The sequence below is a fragment of the Leptinotarsa decemlineata genome, unplaced genomic scaffold (assembly GCF_025532065.1).
Source record: "Leptinotarsa decemlineata unplaced genomic scaffold, Ldec_3_MD MMD2_tig00000591_RagTag_RagTag, whole genome shotgun sequence".
In the NCBI taxonomy this organism is placed as follows: Eukaryota; Metazoa; Arthropoda; class Insecta; order Coleoptera; family Chrysomelidae; genus Leptinotarsa; species Leptinotarsa decemlineata.
This window is the reverse complement of record NW_027412552.1, coordinates 279885-301903: the sequence shown is the minus strand read 5'-3', so window position 1 is coordinate 301903 and position 22019 is coordinate 279885. Positions and strand designations below refer to the sequence as shown.

General features: G+C 36.9%; 2 protein-coding genes across 3 annotated transcripts in view; both read left to right on the top strand.

Annotated features, from left to right (window-relative positions):
* LOC111512041 (juvenile hormone esterase) overlaps positions 1–15968 on the top strand; it is a 30592-nt gene extending 14624 nt beyond the window's left edge. Inside the window, exons 4-11 of the mRNA XM_074174502.1 lie at positions 2720–2879; positions 3041–3226; positions 6301–6524; positions 7488–7674; positions 12289–12455; positions 13748–13880; positions 15163–15304; positions 15760–15968. Coding sequence (XP_074030603.1) covers positions 2720–2879; positions 3041–3226; positions 6301–6524; positions 7488–7674; positions 12289–12455; positions 13748–13880; positions 15163–15304; positions 15760–15940 — 1380 coding nt within the window. The 3' untranslated portion in view covers positions 15941–15968. The remainder of the gene's footprint in view (positions 1–2719; positions 2880–3040; positions 3227–6300; positions 6525–7487; positions 7675–12288; positions 12456–13747; positions 13881–15162; positions 15305–15759) is intronic.
* A 4623-nt stretch (positions 15969–20591) lies between these two features.
* The window catches only part of LOC111513291 (para-nitrobenzyl esterase), a 47990-nt gene continuing 46562 nt past the window's right edge, over positions 20592–22019 (top strand). Inside the window, exon 1 of one of the 2 annotated variants that reach the window (XM_074174503.1) lies at positions 20592–20704. In XM_074174503.1, the coding sequence (XP_074030604.1) occupies positions 20639–20704 (66 nt within the window). In that variant the 5' untranslated portion in view covers positions 20592–20638. The remainder of the gene's footprint in view (positions 20705–22019) is intronic. The other variant, XM_074174504.1, reaches the window with a different exon arrangement.

Below are 22019 nucleotides of genomic sequence, written 5' to 3'. Positions count from 1 at the left end.
AGCTTCCTTTTGAAGATTATTACAAACCGAGAAAGCGGTGAATGCAATCAAACTGGCGCCATCTATGTGTTAGACCCGACAATTTTTAGCCCAGATAGTATATGTAGGTACCAGTATCCTGGAATTGAAGGAAATCAAATTGAAGGCAATCAATAGACTCTCTATTCAAACTCTCTAGTCCACAAGAATGAAACTTCTGTAATTTTTTTGTTATTTATGGATAAAGTCTTCAAAAATCGTCTATTACTCATTATTCCAGCGCTGACGATTTCAAAATCGACACTATTTCTGACAATTGGAATTGAATGGATTGAATTGATTTTCTGATGGTGTTCTGTCAACGTCTCATTGATTTCATCATATATGAGTTAGTTTTAATGTCGTTACTTGGTCTATAGGTAGATCGGATGAGGAACTTTATCTAACACTGTTTTTTGTACCTCTCCTCAATTCTAGAGCCTAGTGTTCTGATGCGTTTTTCAATGATACATGCTCTACATTCCTGCATAATTCAGTAGAGCTCGAAATTACCTTTCTGAAACTGTTTCACACTTGATGTTTTACTGGAGTCATCTTTAATTACAGAGCTTTCAGATTTTTTGGAAGAAATATTCGTTTAAGGAGCTGTTGAAAATAATTTCAAAACGTCAATGTGAAATTTGAAAATGTCAACCGTAGGCCGGCAAGGTCACCGAATCTAACACCTAAGGACTTTTACCTCTGGGTAAGGCTGAAAGATCTCATTTCTGAATTGCCGACCAATTCTAAATATGAATTGGAAGCGGTAGTGATGCAAATTTTTGCTTCTCATTCCTGTATCTGTATCTGTAGAGTAGGGAGGGTGAGTGTAAGCCCTCGCACTTATGCCACATGTGACCCATTGTACATCCTCCCGAGGAGTTGTCCTCCTAGGTCATCGTCCATCCTGTTCTCTCCAGTAAGGTGGACAGGTCGCTGGGGACATCTCCATTATATCGGCAGGTGTAGGCCAAGACTCGCCGAACACACACTCTCTTATTGACGATAACTCCGGGCACTCGAACAGGACATGCCTGACAGTCTCATCTTCCTGTTCACACATCCTGCATAGAGGTGTGTCCACTAGCTCCATATTATGTAGGTGTTTCCTTAGCTGACAGTGGCCAGTCAGAAATCCTACTGTAAGGCGTATATTTTTCCTGGTCATCGCCAGATATTTCTTCGGCGCCAGCTTCCCAGGGTCGCTCAAGGTGATCCTGGCAAGATTACATCCTTTGATTTCATCATCTCTTTAAGGATTGAGCATGGGTGTAACATTTGACTAGCTTCCTTGGCTGAAGAGTCGGCAATGCGATTACCTTTACTCCTGTCGTGCCCTTTAACCCCCCTCAGGATAATGTTATTATCTACCGAAGCTTTGGCTAAATCTTGCTGGCACTCTAGTGCTAGCCCCGAAGTAACACGCTGTCTGTTCAAGGCTGATAGTGCTTGTTTGCTATCAGTGCAGATTGTTATGTTTTTCCCAGAAACTCCTTTCTTAGTTATTTCTTTTGTGGCGATTGAGATACCAGCCAGTTCTGTTTGGACCACGCAGGTGTTCCTTCCCATTCCCCACTTAATCCTTAGGCTTAGTGATCTGGAGTGATCCTTAGTGATCCTGAGCCTTCTTTGGTTTTTGAGCCGTCTGTATAAATCCGTATTGCTTTTGTAGCATCTGATTCTGTCTTCTGCTCAATTTGTATTTTGTAGGGTTTATTAAACACAAACCTGGGTTCAATTGCATCACTTGTTGCCTGCAGCAGAGGTTGCGCAGTAAGCGCTTTCCGCCATAGGCCCAGCCTCAATTGACCGATTCCTACTTCAAGGTTTACACCAGCCATGCGCAATTGTACCATGGCCATTAACGCAACCTCCTTAACGTACAGATCCAGAGGGGTCAGACCCGTGATTAATTCCATTGCCGCAGTTGGTGTTGTTCTCATGGCTCCTGTGATGTTCAAACAAGCCAGTCGCTGTATTTGATATAATTTTTGGATGGCTGTTGCTTGTAGAACTTTCGGTCCCCATGCAATGGCTCCATACGTTAACATAGGTCTTATTATTGCAGTGTAGATCCAGGCGACTACACGGGGTGAAAGACCTCATGCGCGTCCCACTGTTCTCCGACATTGCTCATAAGCCACGTATGCTCTTTCTGCTCCACTCTGTAGATAAGAGTTCCAGGTTAGCTTCTTGTCGAGGATAGTACCAAGGTATTTCACCTCTTCAGAGAAGTTTAGTTTACTTTTGAAGCTTTCGGGAGGTTTTAAGCCCGTTAAACTTCTTTTCCTGGTGAAAAGGACCATCTCAGGCTTCTCATTCCTCAACGTTCAAAAAAGATCTCGCATGTGTGTTGGAGAAGCTGGTAGGCATTTCGAACATTTTTTCTGGAGCAATATATTTCATGGTTAGTTGTTTATTAATATGGTTGAAGTTTCATTTATCAGTAGTAAATTTAGCTTTATTGAAACTATTCGTTTTAATTACTGCTGTTAAAAGCTTTCTCCACATTTGATAGCTACTACTGAATAATTTCCTTATGTTCTATTGCCGCGTCTTCCAAAGTCTACTTGATCAAAGTGTGCGTTTCACAGTTTTCGTCTATCTAGTTCGAAAACAGAAGTTTTCCTTTGAAAATGTCCAATTTGGCCCACTCTGTACTTTTTTTTGTTCGGTGGTAAGCTATTTCTTTCAATTTCAGAATCCAGAGAAATTAACAAAGCATAAATTGGCAGTTTTGGTATGGATTCACGGTGGAAGCTTCCTGAGATGGTTTGGTACGATGGATCCTTTTGGACCCGACTATTTCATTGATAATAATGTGGTAGTGGTAACACTCAACTACAGATTGGGTCCACTTGGTAAATATTTTCAAATGTTGCTTCACAAAACTGACATCTGCCTATTAACTTGAATTGATCACTTTGATCAAGGGTTCGTACCTGGTGCTTGTTTCTGGGCACATAATCAATCTTTGTATAAGTGATGAACTCATCGTGGTTATCCAGTCCTTCATTTTCAGGATTCTTAACAACCAATGACGGAGTTATTCCGGCTAACAATGGCCTGAAGGACCAGCGTTTAGCTCTGGAGTGGGTTAATAAGAACATCGAAATATTCGGCGGGGACCCAGCCAAAGTAACTATAGGGGGTCAAAGTGCGGGGGCAGCATCTGTAGGTTACCATCTCATGAGCAAAAAGTCTGCAGGTAATTTCAAACTATACAGTGCATTTCTTTAATGTCCCCCCTTTTATTTTTTGAACAGATCAAGTCAAATTGAAATTTGAGATATTGAAATTAATGCATGAATACTTCATTTTGAAGTAAAATTGACAAATGAAACATTCAAGATGGCGACAGGGCGCCATATGGAAAATAAAAGTTAAATGGAAAAGGAGGACTTGTGACACATCATTCTGAAGCTCCTGAAGAATACTTCATAGCCCTAGAATATGAAGTCAATATCTTCACCTACTAGATAAACACATTAATATCGATATTTCTAGAAATATTTCTTTTTATATGCCAAATGGCAATTGCAACAAACCGTTAAGGTTAGTTAAGTTATTTTTTGTTTATAAAAACGTCAAAAAATGTCAGTACGACAATGAACATCATGTTCAATGAACGTTTTCCGAATCGTCCTATCTGTGGAAATATATTCACAACCACCGGTAGTGTACATAACAAAAAGCCCCAGGTCATCCGTCCATTCCGGAAGAACAGCAAGTGCAAATATATGGTGAACAGTCTACTTATTCCGTCGCGAATGTTTGGGAGGTGTCTCCTTCTACTGTGTGGAGACTTTCGAAGAAGAATAGGTATCATCTATACAAAATCAAAATGGTACACCAATTAACTGAAGATTACCCTGATCGAAGGACAGAATTCTGCGAAATCATGACGAAACCATTGCAAGGCATCCTACCTATCTCCACAATATTTGTTTTAGTGACGAATGTACATATTTTCAGACGGAAATGTTCACAGACAAAATTGCCGTTATTGGAGTGACACCAACCCTCACGTTTGCCGGGAAACATATACACAATATCCAGAAAAATTCAACGTTTGGGCAGGAATATTGGGGAACCATATTGTAAAAACTCTATTTATTGATCGAAATTCAACAGGGGAACTGTTTTTGAATATGCTGAAAACTACTGTTGACCCTCTCATAACTGAAATTTTCGAAGCGAATCCTAATGAATTGGATATGGATATTGTATTCCAACAAGAAGAAGCACCATTACATTACTCCAGACAAGTAAAAAACTATTTGGATACTACTTTTCCTGGTCGTTGGATTGGCCGTCGAGGTTCTACAGAATGACCAGCCCGCTCGCCAGATTTGACACCTTTGGTGAAGCAAAAGGTGTACGAAACTGTACCTGTACCATACATACCATACACTTGGGTATGTATGGTAAGTCAGTTGTACTACAAGCTAGTGAAGATAAAAAGAGAGGGAGATTGAACATAGATTCACCTCCATATATATATACACATATATACACATACATATACACACACATATGCAAATAAGCATAGATGCCCACAAATTAACTGAACCGTTTTCATCATTCACATAATTTAATCTGAATAAAATTACGTCCACTGTGAATTTGATTGTTTGTGAGATTGTTAATTAAAAAATCTTGGCAATTGTAATAGCATCTTTCTTGAAGCATAGTTTTAACATAATCATGGAATACTTTGTCACTTGTGATTTTTTTAAGTACATTTGGCAGCTCATTGAAGCACGTAATGGCATTATACTGAGGGGATTTTTTATAGCTTGTCATGAGATGCTGTGGGATTTTCAGAAGATCACCATTTCTCGTATTATGACTGTGATCTGAAGCATTCTTATCATATAATTTATTGTTTCGCGTTACAAATGAAATACATTCAAGAATGAAGATAGATGGGGCTGTCAATATTTTTTTGTCTATAAAGACGGGTCGGTAGCTATCCCCGGAAATCCATGTTAAAGATCAGCCTTATGATGCGTTTTTGTGCTATAAAGACTCTGGAAAAATCCCTTGCTCTGCCCCAAGCCATAATATTCAGACTTATATGAGAGTAGGCCATGAAATAATATATGCTGAGTAAGCCAGTTTCATCCAAACAGGATTTCAGCTGTTTTATGGCATAATATGCTCTATTTAACTTAGCACATATAAAGTCCACCTGCCTATCCCAATTTAGATTGGCGTCTAGGAAGATCCCTAAAAATTTTATTTCTTCAGAAGTTTTAATATCATAGCTAGAGTGTCGACCAATTGGAATATTTCTTCTGAAGTGGAAGTTTACACTGATCGATTTAGAAGTATTCAGAATGAGCTTATTTCTTTGGCACCAGGTACTGAACTGATCAATAATATGTTCGAATTTGCTGATGAGTTGCTCAGCATTATTGCCTGCTATAGTTATCGTTGTATCATCAGCAAACATTGTGACCTAACCTCCCTTTATATGTTGAGGAAGATCATTAACATAGAGAAGGAACAGTAGAGGTCCTAGAACAGAGCCCTGTGGCACCCAGAGTTTTACCGTCTTTGACTCAGATGTGGCTCCATTGCAGATTACAATTATTTATCTGTTTGTCATATAGGATTGTATCCAATTTATTATATTTCGAGGAAACCCAAGCATTGACAGTTTTTTGATGAGGAATTCCGCGCATACTGTATCAAACGCTTTTGATAAGTCGAAAAATAGTGAGATCACAAATTTTTTTTATCAATCTCTGTGTGAATATAATTCAGAAGATGATAGGAAGCTGTCTCTATAGATTCATTTTTCCTGAAACCATGCTGAGAATAATAAATATTTGTAGACATATTGACGTTACTGTGTTCGTAAATGTTCAGCGTGAAATATCGGATAGTCTGTTCATATGTCAAGAAGTTCAAGGCAATCATTTCGAGTATCTTCTGAACTGACCTCAAGCTTATTACATCTTATTATGTAGTTGTAGTAGTTGGAGATATTGACATTATATTCTAGGGTTGTGAAGCATTTGTCAGGAACTTCAAAAATATGTGTTACAAGACCCCCGTTTTCATTCAAATTATTTTTCCAGATGGCTCCCAGTTGCCATCTGGAAAGTTTCATCTGTCAATTTCACTTTAAAATAAAGTTTTCATGCATTAATTTTATTATCCCAAATTTCAATTTTTTCGTGTTGACCCGTTCAAAAAATAAATGGGGAGGACATTAAAGAAACGCACTGTATATTGTCGATCAGCTTGATGTATGATTCAAATATTTTTCAGGTTTATTCAGAGCAGCTATTATGCAGAGTTCAAGTCCTTTGAATTGTTGGTCCTTACAAAACTATCCGAAAGATGCTGCAAACATGTTGGGATCGAATCTGAAGTGGAATTCCAAGATTTTATCAAAATTATTAGCGGCAAAGCAGGATATTCCATCGGAAATCCTATTGAGGAAGTTACAGAGTACTTCAATTGCAGACCTCAAAAAATATTCAGATATCAATGTGAGTGGAATATCATCAAACCTTTCCGGTGAATTGAGGCTTGCAGAGTAAACATATGAATGATGTGTGTTCAGAAATTCTCATATACAGGGTGTTCCTTGTCGGTATGAGAATACTCAAGAGTGTGAACCCACATGAAGAAATACGCCCAAAAATGTTCCGTTACGAGAATAAAAGGGTAATTTCATTAGTTCGGACTTCCATTGTCTGATATTGTATAAAATGATTTGAAATCCCTGAAATAACTAACAAAAAAAGATTTGAAAATTAAACTAAATAAAAAAAAAGAATAAAAATGAATACCTTATAAAACAAGTATATTGAGCAAAAAACCTAAAATGAAATAATAGTGAAATAAAATACATGTAAAAATGGAACAAATTGAACAAAAATTAATAAAATTTTATGAAAATAAACAAAAAAAAATTATGAGATTTCAAGCCAAGTTGATTCACGACGTTTCGATTGTTACTATCCACAATCGTCTTTGGGTGATGACCAGACCGATTTCTCCGTGAGCTGACTACTTAGGTCATTTGAGTACTTTCACTTTTCTCTGCTTCCCTTTTTCCGCTTCACTGGTTTCAGTGGGAGATGACCGTTTGGCGGGAGTTGGCCATTTTCCGCTTGATTATGGGTTTCCATATGTTGTGTATCTCTACGTTAGCTTGGCTGAATACATTGTAGGATAACATGTATGCGGCTTCTTTGAATTTCCTCCTTAACCAATATTCCTCCCTGTATATGATCTCGGCTTGGGACCATTCGATGTTATGTTGATGGATCAAAACATGTTCTGCTATTCCTGATTTGCTGGTTTCCCCTCGCTGTGTGTGTTTCTTGTGCTCGGCAATGCGAACATTCAGTGGCCTCTCATTTCCACCGATATATGATTTTCCGCACTCAGGGTATCGCTGGTATTTGAATAAAATTGAGTTATATTTCCTGACGATATGACTGTAGTTACAGGTACCATTGTCTAAGAAGAACTGTCATGCCTTCACTTCTTTAACATGGACTCCTGTGATTGAAAATGAAGATGACGAGAATGCTCTGGTAACTGGATGGTCTCACGAAAATATCAAGAAAGGAAATATCAACAGAGTTCCTGTTCTGATGGGGATAAACTCAGAGGAATCGTTATTGTTTGGTAAAACTTTTTACAGTTCCATATTCATTTCACTTTTATTAACTCAAGCGAGCCATCGAAGAAGCAAAATGAATCAATTGGTAGACGAGATCATTACGAATAACGTGTTGAAATAGTTATCATTTTTAACACTGGAAACATTTATGATGCACTGTTTGGAACTTTTGGTGTAGTAATGAATATTACTGGAGTTTTTTCCCACAGTATAACAGAACCACAGTATACTATATACAGTAATCCCACTTCGGGTGATTTTTGGTTTGATTTTTCTACACGCAGACCCAGGAGTTGTAGTCTCAGGTCTGCGCAAACGACGAGTTCAAGATAGGCACGCAACTCTTCCATAGTTGTCGAATTTCATGGGTTTCACCCAACCTACTGAAAAATGTGTTTGTTGAACACTACACAATTACTTTTTACTTCTTCAAGTCCTGAATAGTACTACATAATTCAAAAAGGAAAGTCTCTACAGATTCTTGAATCTTGAGTGATGAATTCGATTAGGAATATTTTTAATAATTGGCCCTTAGTATAATCAAATCGGCAAATTCGTCCGCCATCTTGAATTCTCAAATCAATAAATTAATATGCTATATTTGGCCCCAAAAATCACTACAAAGAAATTTCGCATGGATTCGTACCATGGTTCATGAATAACAAAAACTCATTGTTCATCTTGTCTTTTTTCTTGTTGAAATGAAAATATATTTTGTCACATCCGAATATCAACATCTGCCGATCTCATGAATTTTTGAAATCTACTTGAAACATAGTTCATCATTGTCCAATCTGGGGATCTGGGTTACTTGAATATTACACAAATACAAAATTATTATTTGTACAATTTTTACAGGTTCCCAACATGGTTTTTATCGACTGTATTTTTTTGAGCAGTTTATATGAATAATTCTTATGTTGAGCAGTGTTTAGACTCTTTGGTTGAGATTGTAGTAGGGAGAAATGTCATTAGCGTCAAATACGTCAGCATTTTAAAAAGTGAAACTCCTGGACACCAACATCAAAGGGACCGACGCTAAGTGGGACTACTGTATATAAGTATACTGTGACAGAACCACAAGTGATTCTGTCATTCCCGTATCCAGCGGGGCTACGTGGAAGCAGGTATCCGATGGCCCGTTTGCTCAACCCCACATCCCAAGCCAATGTACTCGCCAAAAATAGCATGCAAAGTGGTTCAGGCAGTGAAATATGAACAAGGACAAGCAATTCGCCCAGCCAAAATTACACCCTCTACATTTCGAGAAAAAATCATAAAGGTTTTCGTACCTGGAATTTGATTTTTCAGGCAATGATTGTGCTGTAGCAGCTGCTGTTGCATTGGAACTTTCGTGAGGGACATCTTCAAACTCACATTCGCTGCTGCTTTCCATAGTTTATCGCTATAATTGCAAACAAAAAGTATGCAAACTTTCAAAAATGAAAATGCCAACTGATTTCACGTCAAATAGCTGTCGTTATTCCGCTACCGCAGTAATGATCAAATGCATTTATCAAAACCATACATAACAAAATTTTCATGTTTAGGTACTTCCCCGGGAAGAGGGTACTTCCCACACAGTTGTCAAAAAATGATATTTCATTTTTCTTGTGAAAAAAGTATAATGACACTCGATTCGTTTTGATGAACTAATAACGATATAGCTAATTGCTTCAATTCATTTCCCTAGTGACATGTAACTTGTTGAGAATATTCACGACAATAATTGATTCACAGCGCATTTCTTTAATGTCCCCCCATTTTATTTTTTGAACGAGACAACTCAAAAAATTGAAATTTGGGTTGAAGGAATTAATGCATGAATACTTTATTTTGAAGTGAAATTGACAGATGAAACTTTCCAGATGGGGACTGGGCGCCATGAATTATTCGTCAGGAGCTTCATGTGACGAATAATTCACAACCCTAATATGAAGTCAATATCTTCGCCTACTACAAAATGGCGGAACATTCAATAATTTCTTGAAGACAAACATATTAATATCGATATTTCTAGAAATATTCCTTTTTATCTGCCATATGGCCATTCCAAAAACCCGATAAGGTTTGTTAAGTTATTTTTTATTTATAAAAACGACAAAATTGTCAGTACGACAATGAACATCATTGTTCAGTTAAAATATTTTCGGTTTTACTAGTAGAAAGGTATCACGTCAACATTTTCTAAAATTGTCAAATCTCGTCGAATGGATAAAAAATTGAAGCGATTTTTATTTACGGTGCGACGCGTAACTTTCACTAGACCGAAAGGATTTTCAATGAACGTTTTCCGAATCGTCCTATCTGTAGAAAATATTTAAGGGAACTTGTATCCAAACTTACAACTACCGGTAGTGTACATAACAAAAACTCCCCAGATCATCCGTAAATAATTGGTGAGATGGTAGTAATTCTTGAACAGTCTACTTATTCCGCGACGAATGTTTGTGAGGTGTCTCCTTCTACTGTGTGGAGACTTTTGAAGAGGAATAGGTATCATCCATACAAAATTAAAATGGTTCACCAATCAACTGAAGATGACCCTGATCGAAGAACAGAATTCTGAGAAATCATGACGGAAACCATTGCAAGGCATCCTACCTATCTACACAATATTTGTTTTAGTAACGGATGTACATTTTTTCAAACGGCAATGTTCACAGACCAAATTGCCGTTATTAGAGTGACACCAACCCTCACGTTTTCCGGGAAACTCATACCCAATATCCAGAAAAAATTAACGTTTGGGCAGGAATATTGAGAAACCATATTGTAGGATTTCTATTTATTGATCAAAATTCAACAGGGGAACTGTATTTGAATATGCTGGAAACTACTGTTGACCCTTTCACCTCCAGACAAGTAAGAAACCATTTGGATACTACTTTTTCCGGTCGTTGGATTGGCCGTCGAGGTCCCACAGAATGACCAGCCCGCTCGCCAGATTTAACACCTTTGGACTTGAGCCATTTGAAGCAAAAGGTATACGAAAGTGAATCTGCTTCAATATTGGATATACGGCAGAGAATAATAAATATTTGTATTTGTTCGAGAATGTTTGACGTGAAATATCGAATAGGCTGTTCATATGTCAAGAAGTTCAAGGCAACTATCTGAACTGACCTCAAGCTCATCACCTCATATTATGAAGTTAAATGTCAATGTATTCAGTCAATTATTGAAACTTCCGCCATTTTGTAGTAGTTGAAGATATTGACATTATATTCTACGGTTGTGAGGCATTTGTCAGGAGAATAACTTTTTTCGAGATCAATTGCCCTAACACCAAACTGATATTTTTGCACTCGACGCGCGTTTCGCCAACAAAGTTAGCATCCTCAGGAGAAGAAAATTGATACCTAGTCTAGTCTGGTTAATCCTTATATACTAAAATTTGTTACCTGAGGTTGTATACCTGGAGTCCAATATGGAATTTCTCGGTAATTACCTGCAAGTTCTTAGTAATTATTCTCTTACTAACAGAAGATTGAAAAGCGGGCTAAACGGGATGGGTCCCTTATCGCCATTCATGCTGTTCTTATATTTTGCTATTTCTAGACTCTCATATGCATCGAGTAGCCTGGTGTCATGCACATGCTTAATCAGTTTCAGATTGTTTTCACCAATTCTGTGGTCCTTGTCTAGAGCATGTTGGGCAACACTGGATTTTTCTATCCTTCCGGATTTCATGTGTGCACAATTCTCCTTGAAGCGGGTTTTAATCGTTTGTCGGCTCTGGCCGATGTATTTGCTGTTGCAATCTTGGTCGGGGATTTACGAAATCAGTTGTAAAAATTGCAACAGCAAATACATCGGCCAGAGCCGACGAGTGATTGAAACCCGCTTCACGGAGCATTGTGCACACATGAAATACGGAAGGATAGAAAAATCCAGTGTCGCCCAATATGCTCTAGACAAGGACCACAGAAATGGTGAAAACAATCTGAAACTGGTTAAGCATGTGCATGACACCAGGCTACTCGATGCATGTGAGAGTCTAGAAATAGCAAAATGTAAGAATAGCATGACTGGCGATAAGGGACTCATCCCGTTTAGCCCGCTTTTTAATCTTCTATTAGGAAGAGAATAGTTACTAAGAACTTGCAGGTAGTTAATTACCGAGAAATTCCATATTGGACTTCAGGTATACAACCTCAGGTAACAAATTTTAGTATATAAGGATCAACCAGACTAGAGTAGGTATCAATTTTCTTCTCCTGAGGATGCCAACTTTGTTGGCGAAACGCGCGTCGAGTGCAAAAATATCAGTTTGGTGTTAGGGCAATTGATCTCGAAAAAAGTTATTCAACTTTCACACCAAAGGTTCCAATCTCATCGTTATTTGTCAAAATACTTCAAAATAATGTATTCATGCATCAATTTCATTATCCCAAATTTCAATTTTTTGAGTTGACCCGTTCAAGAAATAAAAGAGGGGGACATTAAAGAAATGTACTGTATAATGATATTTCACAGTACCGGGGTATGTCAAGTCCTCAAAAAAGTTCGGAGAGGTAATAAAATAATCTGACTGCACCAAAACAAACTGCCTCTACCCGGATACATTCTAAATAACTACGTCACTGTTTTATTGTGCACTTGACTATTTCTTACAGGGGCGCAGGGTATTCAAGCTCAATGTTCACTGTTCGATCCATCTTTGAAGTCGATGATTACCGGAAATCTTTTCATGGAAGAGAAGAATAAACCACTAGCCAGCTCTTCCATTAAAGACCTGTATACGAAATCTCTGTTCTCAATGGACAGAGCAGCAACTCTGAACGTAAGCAAATTTTATGTAATATGACGAAATGGTTAGGGCCGAGGTTTTCAGTATCACTATTTTTGTTCGGGATTGAAAGCCTCCGATTTATGGAATTTCTTTACGATTTACATCTCCATTAGGGCAATACCCAATTTAATCACAGTTTTTATTCAGAAGATGTCAAAGAAGCTTGCGGAATCATAAAGTCTGATATTATTTTATTGAAGTAGCAACTTCAGGTAACAGATTTCAAAAGTAAACAATGCTATTTTTTTCTTCGATTGATTCATGACCAACGATTGTTTGCTTAGTTTTGTATCATAATATTTTTTCACTATATCATTTATTTATATACGGATAAAGTGGAAGAACAGTTTAGCAGTTCTTTGCGTAACTTCAAAAAATGACCTTTTTGCTATAACTTCATGTATATGAATAAAAATTGATACTGTAATTTTTTTGTGGTTGTAGTAATAAAGACGTTCATCAATATTATAAGAGGTGAGACCATGTTTGAGATATTACTACATTTTTATTAAAACAACGATAAAAATAAAATAAAAACACCAATAAAAAATATTTGGCGCTCCGGAGCGACTTCATTGATTCCAGTGGCGCATTTGCTTTTTCAGCTACAGGAAAACCCGGAAAAACCTGCAGCACCACATCATCTGAAGATCTTGATCTAACAATGTCCTCTCTCTTATAAAACAAAATGTAGGGTGTCTCCAGAGGCTCCAATAAATTCAATGCATCGCCAGAACACTTCATGACACGACTATCGTCAAACTTAAACCAGTCCGTTTCTTCTTCGACCAAGGCGTAATAATGACCAAATTCAACGCCAGAACCACAGCGAACAATGACTGCATGAATATTATAATAGTGGTCTGCTAGGTTGAAATGTTCATCTATTTCGAACCTTCCAAAGAGTTTCTTGCTTCCGTTAGAGGTTGAGTCTTGTTTGGAAATCATCAATGTTATTATTAGATTGACTGGAGCCTCAGCTATACTTGTTTCCTCATAACAGTCAGTATAACAGTCTGAGATATAATTTTCTTTTGATTGAATGAAAATACAATCCAGATAAGTTCTTTGTCTAGTAGGTTTGTTTGTGGTAGATATATCCCTATTCATTTAAAACATTCAAATATTTTATTGTGTTTTTAGTATCCTAATAAATTTATATTTATGTCGCCGATAAATATGTAAAAGTCTTCTGTATCTCTTTGAAAACTTCCAAAATAATTTTGGAGTGTATGAATGATGGTGATCAACTCCTACTGTTTCTAATAATTTTTTTTTCTCAGCTTATTAGCGATATGATATTTGCTACACCCACGGCCAGGCATGCACACCTACAGTCGAATTACACTGACGTGTACTTTTACCAATTTTCTCATTTGGGGAAGTTGGGGCGTCTAGTCAATGAAACAATACCCGGTAAGTGGAATTTTTATTGACACCAGAACGGAAAAAACCTTTCTCTTCATTTCAGGCTTATGGAACTCTTAAGATTAATTATGGAAATAGAAATTTTTACAAAAGCAACAAAAATAATGTCATGTGATAGTTTAGTTTTGTCTACCCTGAATTTTGCTGATTCAGTGTACGGTCCATGCTTAATGAAAGCATATGAGCAAAAAATCCAAAAGATTCAGAATTCATGTTCACGTCTTATTCATGGAGTTCGAGGCGAGAAAGTATTTCCAATAAATTGGTTGAAACCGGTTGGTTAAATATGGCGAAGCGTAGACGGTTGCATGCAGCGTGCTTATTTCACAAAATAATCATAACGAAGATTCCGATTTACTTATATGAAAAAATTTAATATAATGGACTGCTGAATGGAAGGCAGCTGTAAATCTCTGCGGATGGCTTCATTCCGTACGAACCACGGACCATTCACAATCATCCGTAGTATTTTATTTTGTAAGGTCTCCAAGATGGAGATGTTGGACGGAACCGCTTGTCCCCAGACGCCTGAAGCATACATGATTACAGCCTTGAACATCGTGTTGTAGATCGTAACTTTGTTTTTTAGGCTTAACTTGTATCGTCTGTTTATCAGAGAGTGCAGGCTTGCCACCCGACCCTCGATCTTTGCCTTCACGCTTAGGTACTTTACCCGCGCTTGCCAATCAATATCCGTTCCAGAGATTCTCACTTCCATAGCCTGAGAAGATATCGTTCTTTCCATGGTTATCGCCTGAGTTTTTTCCGGGTTCACTCGGATCTTCCACTCCAGGTACCAGCGCTCGAGGTCGTGCAATGCACGTTGCATGTAGACGACGTCGAGCTCCCGACCCATGGAAGATGAGAGGAGAGCCGTGTCGTGGGCGTAGAAATGAACACTTCAGAAAGTTAGTCAAACTTATATAGGCCAGAAGACGACAAAATCTCTCAAGATATGTGCTACGGTGCTAGTTCAGTCATGTTTTTTTTCTTAGATTTAAAATAGAGGGAACAAAAGCTCATACTTGGAGAAATTTGTGATGAGGGGTTCTGGTTCACAACTGTTCCTGCAACCTTCCATCATCCAAGAAAGTTCGAGTTGCTTGTTTGAGGTTTTCGAAAGAAGAAATTTACCTCTCAGTTGCATAATGAATGATTAGTATGATTTTTCACAAATGCAAGAGAAACAGAAAGGCATATTTCGTTCCTGAAAAATACGTTATAAACATTAACATTTCGAATGGTTCAATATTATTTTATATTTTTCAAGGTGCCGAAGGAGTCGCTCATCAAGAAGAAATTGAATATCTATTTCGATGTCCAAACAACAGAGATCTGAGTAAATTTCCTGAAGAAGATAGAATCACACATGATCGACTTGTTACCATGTGGTCACAGTTTGTCAAGTATCTGTAAGTATGAGAGTTTTCGTATAATTTCCGATGACAAATGACTGACATTCTGTTTAAGTATTACTATCTACATGGTAGTAGTAGTCATTTATTCACTTTATCTTCTTACTACACTGTTCTGTTTTTTTCTTTCCTACGTGAATGAATATTATTATTATTATCCCATTTACTCGTAGTAACAGTATCCTTGCTTCTTGCTAGGATAATTAGTAGCAGTGAATCCTTCAGAACAAATGAAGTAATGCATTGGATATGTTGAATTTGTCATCTTTCCAGTAAAAAAATTGTTCAGAATGTCTCTATTATTTCAGTAATTAATTCACTTTCAAATATCTCACAATAATTTTCTGTTCACAATATTTTCTAACAGATTGAACCCTTTGAAAATTACTTGTTCCAATAACGTTATTGTTTTGTACAAAGATGTGATGTCATGAGAAATACTTTGTTTTCAGGAATCCAACGAAAGGGAAAAATGGACTACTTCAAAATATTGTGTGGCCAAAAGTAACACCACAAGAGTTCTTTTACTTAAATATCAACACTACGCTGGCAGTTGAGAAGAATATCAAGAACTATGAAAAATATAAGGAAATTTATTCAATATATGCCAACGAAGAATTGTCTACGTACTGAATAGAATAATATACTACATACCTTTTTAGTTCGTGTTTTATTAATTTATCTTTGTGGTAATGTCTAAGAGTTTATATTTATGATGAGGAGCCTGTGAAACAGTCTCCTGATAATGATTTATTAGTATTCATCTAAAGGAAATATTTGGTTGGAAATAATTGGTTCTCTGGGAAGCACGATCAAGACATGTGAAATTTCATCTGATAAACTGTATGGTTGTAATATATCAGTTCTGAAATAATAGGCACAAAATGCGTTTTCAGTAATGATAAGTATATTTACTGAAAAAGAATCTCTTAGATATAGCAATTTCTGTTGATTTTTTTGCATATTTGAACAAAAGACACCGTGACAACTACCTATTTCTGTAAAATATATTCAATTATCTAATTTACTTGGGATTTTTTGAACATCTTTCAGTTATGAAAAATCCCATCAGATCCGTTTCAGTACCTATATACAGGCCGTTTTCTTGGTTGAACCCACTTGCTATCTCGGAAATGGTAAGTCCTACGAAGTTGGCTAAATCTGACAATTTTCCTATTTTAGGATATCTTTTCAGATGAAGAATATCAGTAGTTGTTTTTGAAATATTCGCCAAAAACTAGAATTGTTGAATCTCGTTATTTTTGCTCTACCACCTCCATTTTGAAAGATAAAAAAAGCAGAAAAACTTTCTATACTGTTTCATATTTGTTGAAGTTTGATATAACCCAATTTGAAATGCGATGTTTTGTTCATTGAATCTTATCATCAACTTTATTTTTTTTTATTGACCTCTATCTGAACTGTGAATCGACCATCAATCGACTGAGAGAGGAATCATTAAGACTCTAGGTGACCGTGCTTTCGGGCTCTGTAATACAAAGGAATGCTTCGAGAAGGAATTAGACATCATCAAAAATGAAATTCAACGGAATGGTTTCTCCGAAGTGATGCTGAAACAGACTTTAGGTAGAAGACAGCAAAAGCCTCATAAGGAAAAGAAGCCGCCACAACCAGTATTTGTACTTCCTTAGATCAGAGGACTATAAGAAAAGATAAGAAGAATTGGGTCCAAGTACATTATCAGAATCTGCTTTAGATCTGGGAACACATTTATATAGTAGACAATGGAAGTCCGAACTAGTGAAATTCATCATGAAACATTGTCAATCACCTTCAAACACACTGCTGATGACACTGTGAGCTATCCTCTGAGTCCAGCCAGGAAACGATCCAAAAAAAGACATTTGAGTGTTGAGATGAAAGAAGTGATTTTGAATGTGTTCAAGAAAGAGATGGAAGAAACTGAGACATCGACTGTCGACGAAGTCATATCGAAAGTTTCCGATAAAAGAGGAGTGTGTTGCGCTTCGATTTACAATGTTTTACGGGAATATAAACAAAATAATACATTTTTGAAACCGAATACAAATCAGAATCGTTAAACCATTATAAAATCAATAGATGATGCTGATAAACATACAATCAGGAGGAAAGTGCATGAGTACTTTTTCAGAAATGAAATACCCACGATAGACAAAGTACTCACAGAAATAAAAGATGTTTTATTGCCAAGTTTTAAGCGGTCAACATTCTATAAAGTATTGAAACATTTGGATTTTGCATGGAAAAAACGAGGGCGCAATAGTTTATCATTGGATAGAGAGGAAATTGTGTTATGGAGGAGAGAGTATTTGTCCAAAATTAAATATTATAGGGAACAACAGAAACCTATTTATTATATGGATGAAACCTAGGTTAATACTGGTCATACTACCCCTAAAGTATGGGTCGATGAAACTGTGAACTCATCTAGGAGAGCCTTTCTAGATGGACTATCCACCGGATTAACAAATCCATCAGGTAAACTTATATTTATATTAAGACCTGCCTCAATCTCAATATATTAAAAGAAAACCCTCGTATTTGTTTTATTTACTTACATACCTCTTCATAATTTCAGGTGAAGAAAAACGGCTTATTATTTGTCACATCGGCAATGAGAACGGGTTTGTTGCTGACGGGCTGTGGTGCTTCGAGTCGAAGAAAAATGAAGATTATCACGAAGAAATGGACGGTGAATCTTTCGAACAGTGGTTTTCAAAAGTTCTACCCCATCTGGAAGATAATGCTGTGATTGTAATGGACAATGCACCTTATCATTCGCGACGGTTAGAGAAGATTCCGAAAACGTCTTCAAAGAAGGTTAAAATCCAAAATTGGCTGCGATCGAAGAATATTAGCTTCCAAGACTCAATGCTGAGAGTACAGCTACTAAAAATTGTCAAGGAGCGCAAGCTTGAATACCAAAAATATATAGTCGATGAGATGGCAGCAGGCCAAAACAAAATTGTCCTTCGTCTGCCTCCATACCACTGCGAGCTCAATCCCATCGAGTTAATATGGGCGGATGTGAAGAATTTTGTAGCTCAGCATAACACCACGTTCAAATTTGCAGATCTCAAAGTACTTTTTGATGAGGCTTTGAAAAGAGTCACAGCGGAGAAATGGGAGACGTGTGTTCGGCATGTGATATCGGAAGTCGAGACAAAGATGTGGAAGCTTGATAACATAATAGAGGCACAAATCGAGCCACTGATAATTCAGATTGGTAAGGATGACACTACTGATGAAGAGACAAATTCATCCAGTTGAATAATTTTGAATAATATTCCTTTTGATTTTATATAAAATATAAATTATCGATAAAGAAATAATTACGTCTGTTTTCATATAATGCTTGAGTGCGCTGTGAAAAATCCAATGAAAATCTTTTTATATTACACATATTATCTGCATTTTTCCCGTTGAACTGCAAAACTTGTGCATTTCACTCGTTATTATAAAAAGTTTTCCTGAGTATGATATAGCATTTGCGATCAACAAGATGTTGGTTCTGAATACGACCCTGGCCAATTCTTATATCACGTGCGTAGGGCATGTCAATGTTTATATCCACTCTATCTTGGATTTGAATTTGCTTTAGATCCTCATGAGATATGCAACCTCCTGCTGCCGTGAAGATGTGCATCCACAGCCGATGTCCTGGAGTCCAAATGGAATGACGAGACAAGTGTGCTGTCGTCAGCAAAATATTGGATTCTTGGTTTTTTTCAATATGCTCTGATATACAATAGTTAAAGAGTTTGAGACAATATGGATCCCTGGGCGTTGATGGTGAAAGTATTTGAGATATATCCATCGATGGGCACAAGCAGGGAACGTTCTTTCAGAAAGCTGGAGAGCTATATACAAAAATGAACCGACAAGTCATAACATCGAAGTTTGGCCAGCAAACCGTCATGTCACACACATGTAAAGAATAATTAATTCTCTGACATGTTTGATATCATTATGATTTGAAACACGAATATACTATTATCCTTAATGAATTTAAGGTAACTGATTGTTATGATACGAGGGTTGCCTTTTATATTTCGGGATTAGAGAACAAAAGCAAATATTATTCATCGATATTCACTTTGTTTTTCAAAATATTCCCACTCGGTGCCAAGTCAGTACTATACGGCAGACTCATCATCGATGTTTTGGGTGCTCAAAACTGCAGTTGTTTGAGCCGATGTGTGAGAACTCGCATTGTCGTGGTGAAGAGTGATCCCTTTTCGGCGGTTGATTTCTTGAAAGACAACTGGCAAACAAATGGTTGTGTACCACTCAGAATTGATTGTTCTGCGTTGTTCTAGTGGTACGGTTGCAACATGTTGGATTCGTCTCTTCTTGAAACACCCATACAGTCGACTGCTGTTTACTTTCGGGCTCATACTCATAAATTCACGATTCATCACCTGTCTCGATGTCATAGACGTGTTTCGAAGAACCGCGATCGTATTTTTTGAGCATTTTCTTCGACCAATCGACACTAGCCTTTTTTTTAGCGATTGACAAATTGTGTGGGATCCAACACGAATAAATTTTTTTGACAGTCAAATGTTTATGCAATAGTGAATGTATGCTGGTCCCACTAATGCCTATGGTTGTCTCAATATCACGATAGATCAGATGACGATCTTGCAATATCAGTTCGGGCACAGCATCAATGGATTTCGGGAACAACTTTCAGATAATATTACAGCATAATCAAGCATGATTAGAGTTGAGAAACGTCACATATGTTTCCCATCTACCATTGTTTATTTTGGATATTTTTTCTGTCTGTTTTCTATGATTTTTTTGTTTATCCATAAGTTTACCCTTGAGTCCACCCAGAAATTATCGAAAATTTACCGCCCTATATTTTTCTCATTTCAATTCGAGACATATTCTGGATCTGAAACGAAATAATTCTAGTTCTCCAAAATCGAAAAGTTTTGCCCAATTCAACTGACTTTGTAGATCTTTCCGATATAGCTATATTAGCGTGTTACGAATCACACGTTAAAAGGTAAGACCTCGTTAATCCTTAGCTCGCACAAGTTTCTCAACTTCTGAGAGTTGTCGTTCGTATGGGGGCGACAGCTGATTAACGAAAAAACAGATTTTCAAACAGATCTAAAGAAACGGCCTGTATATTTTCAGCTATTTTTCGAATGTATAACTAGCTGTTGGACACATCGTCAATATATTGATGAGACAATTAGCTGAAATTATTTTTTTACTCATTGCAGAAATTCTTATCAGTCATAATGCTATTCGGAAACCCCGGAAACTCCGGAAACCTTTCGACGTTCAGTCCGCTTTGTGAATTCGATCAGCATGGTTCACTCACAGGTTGTGAGATTTCTGTTTTGTCAATTCCATTTTCTTAATTCATTGTATGAGGTGAGTAAGGACTTAGGATTATTATCGCCTGGAATGTAAATGGGAAAAATTTAAACCGTCAGTTCAAAAAAAATTTTTGGTGAACTCATGAAAATCATCAAAACCAAAAAAATTTAAAAAAGACAGAAAAGCTATTCAGGAAGTTTACGGTAACTGGAAAACATATGTGACGTTCCTCAACTTTGTTAATATTTGATTTCACTGTGATATTTCTGGAAATTATTATTGTTATCATTATTCCCTACAATATAATGACAATCAGTTACATGATCTGAATGTGGGTACATCAAAAGGATATCTCTTATTTATAATAATAATAATAGTTCATTCGTCTTTCAAATCATGATGACATTAGACACCAGATCAGAAAGTAAATGAATCAATACATATAGAATAATGCGAACACTATTTGGAAGACTACAAATACAGGTATGTACCCACGGTTTTTTGCAAAAAAAAACATACACATATTAAAAAAAGTAAATAAATCAGTACGAAAATTTAATACATATTTCATATATTTTTTTTCAATGTATAAAATTTTTTTATTAAAACAACGATAAAAATGAAATAAAAACAACAATAAAAATTAATTGGCGCTCCGGGGCGACTTCATTGATTCCAGTGGCGGAATTGCTTTTTCAGCTGCAGGAAAACCCGAAAAAACCTGCAGCACCACATCATCTGAAGATCTTGATCTGACAATGTCCTCTCTCTTATAAAACAAAATGTAGGGTGTCTCCAGAGGCTCCAATAAATTCAATGCATCGCCAGAACACTCCGTGACACAACTATCGTCAAACTTAAACCAGTCCGTTTCTTCTCTGACCAAGGCGTAATAATGACCAAATTCAACGTCAAAACCACAGTGAACAATGGCTGCATGAATATTAAAATAGAGGTCTGCTAGGTTGAAATGTTCATCTATTTCGAACCTTCCAAAGAGTTTCTTGCTTCCGTTAGAGGTTGAGTCTTGTTTGAAGATCATCAGTGTTATTATTAGATTGACTAGTGCTTCAGCTATACTTGTTTCCTTATAACAGTCAGTTAGTTTGGCGCATGTTTGGCAAAACAGTCGATCACCACCTGTTGAAAATTCCATTTTCAGATGTTTTAACAATAAGCTTTGCACGGACTGGTTATTAGTCATATTAGCAAAAGCTAGATGAAGTTCCAGAAATTCACATAAGTTTTTGGTACTTCTTGAAAATTCACCACAAATATTTACAAACACGAGATGGGATGTACGGAATCATTTAGACCAGAGCGGTCAGGAGTATTGATTTTGCTATTGTTTTGCTCACGAAGACTATCC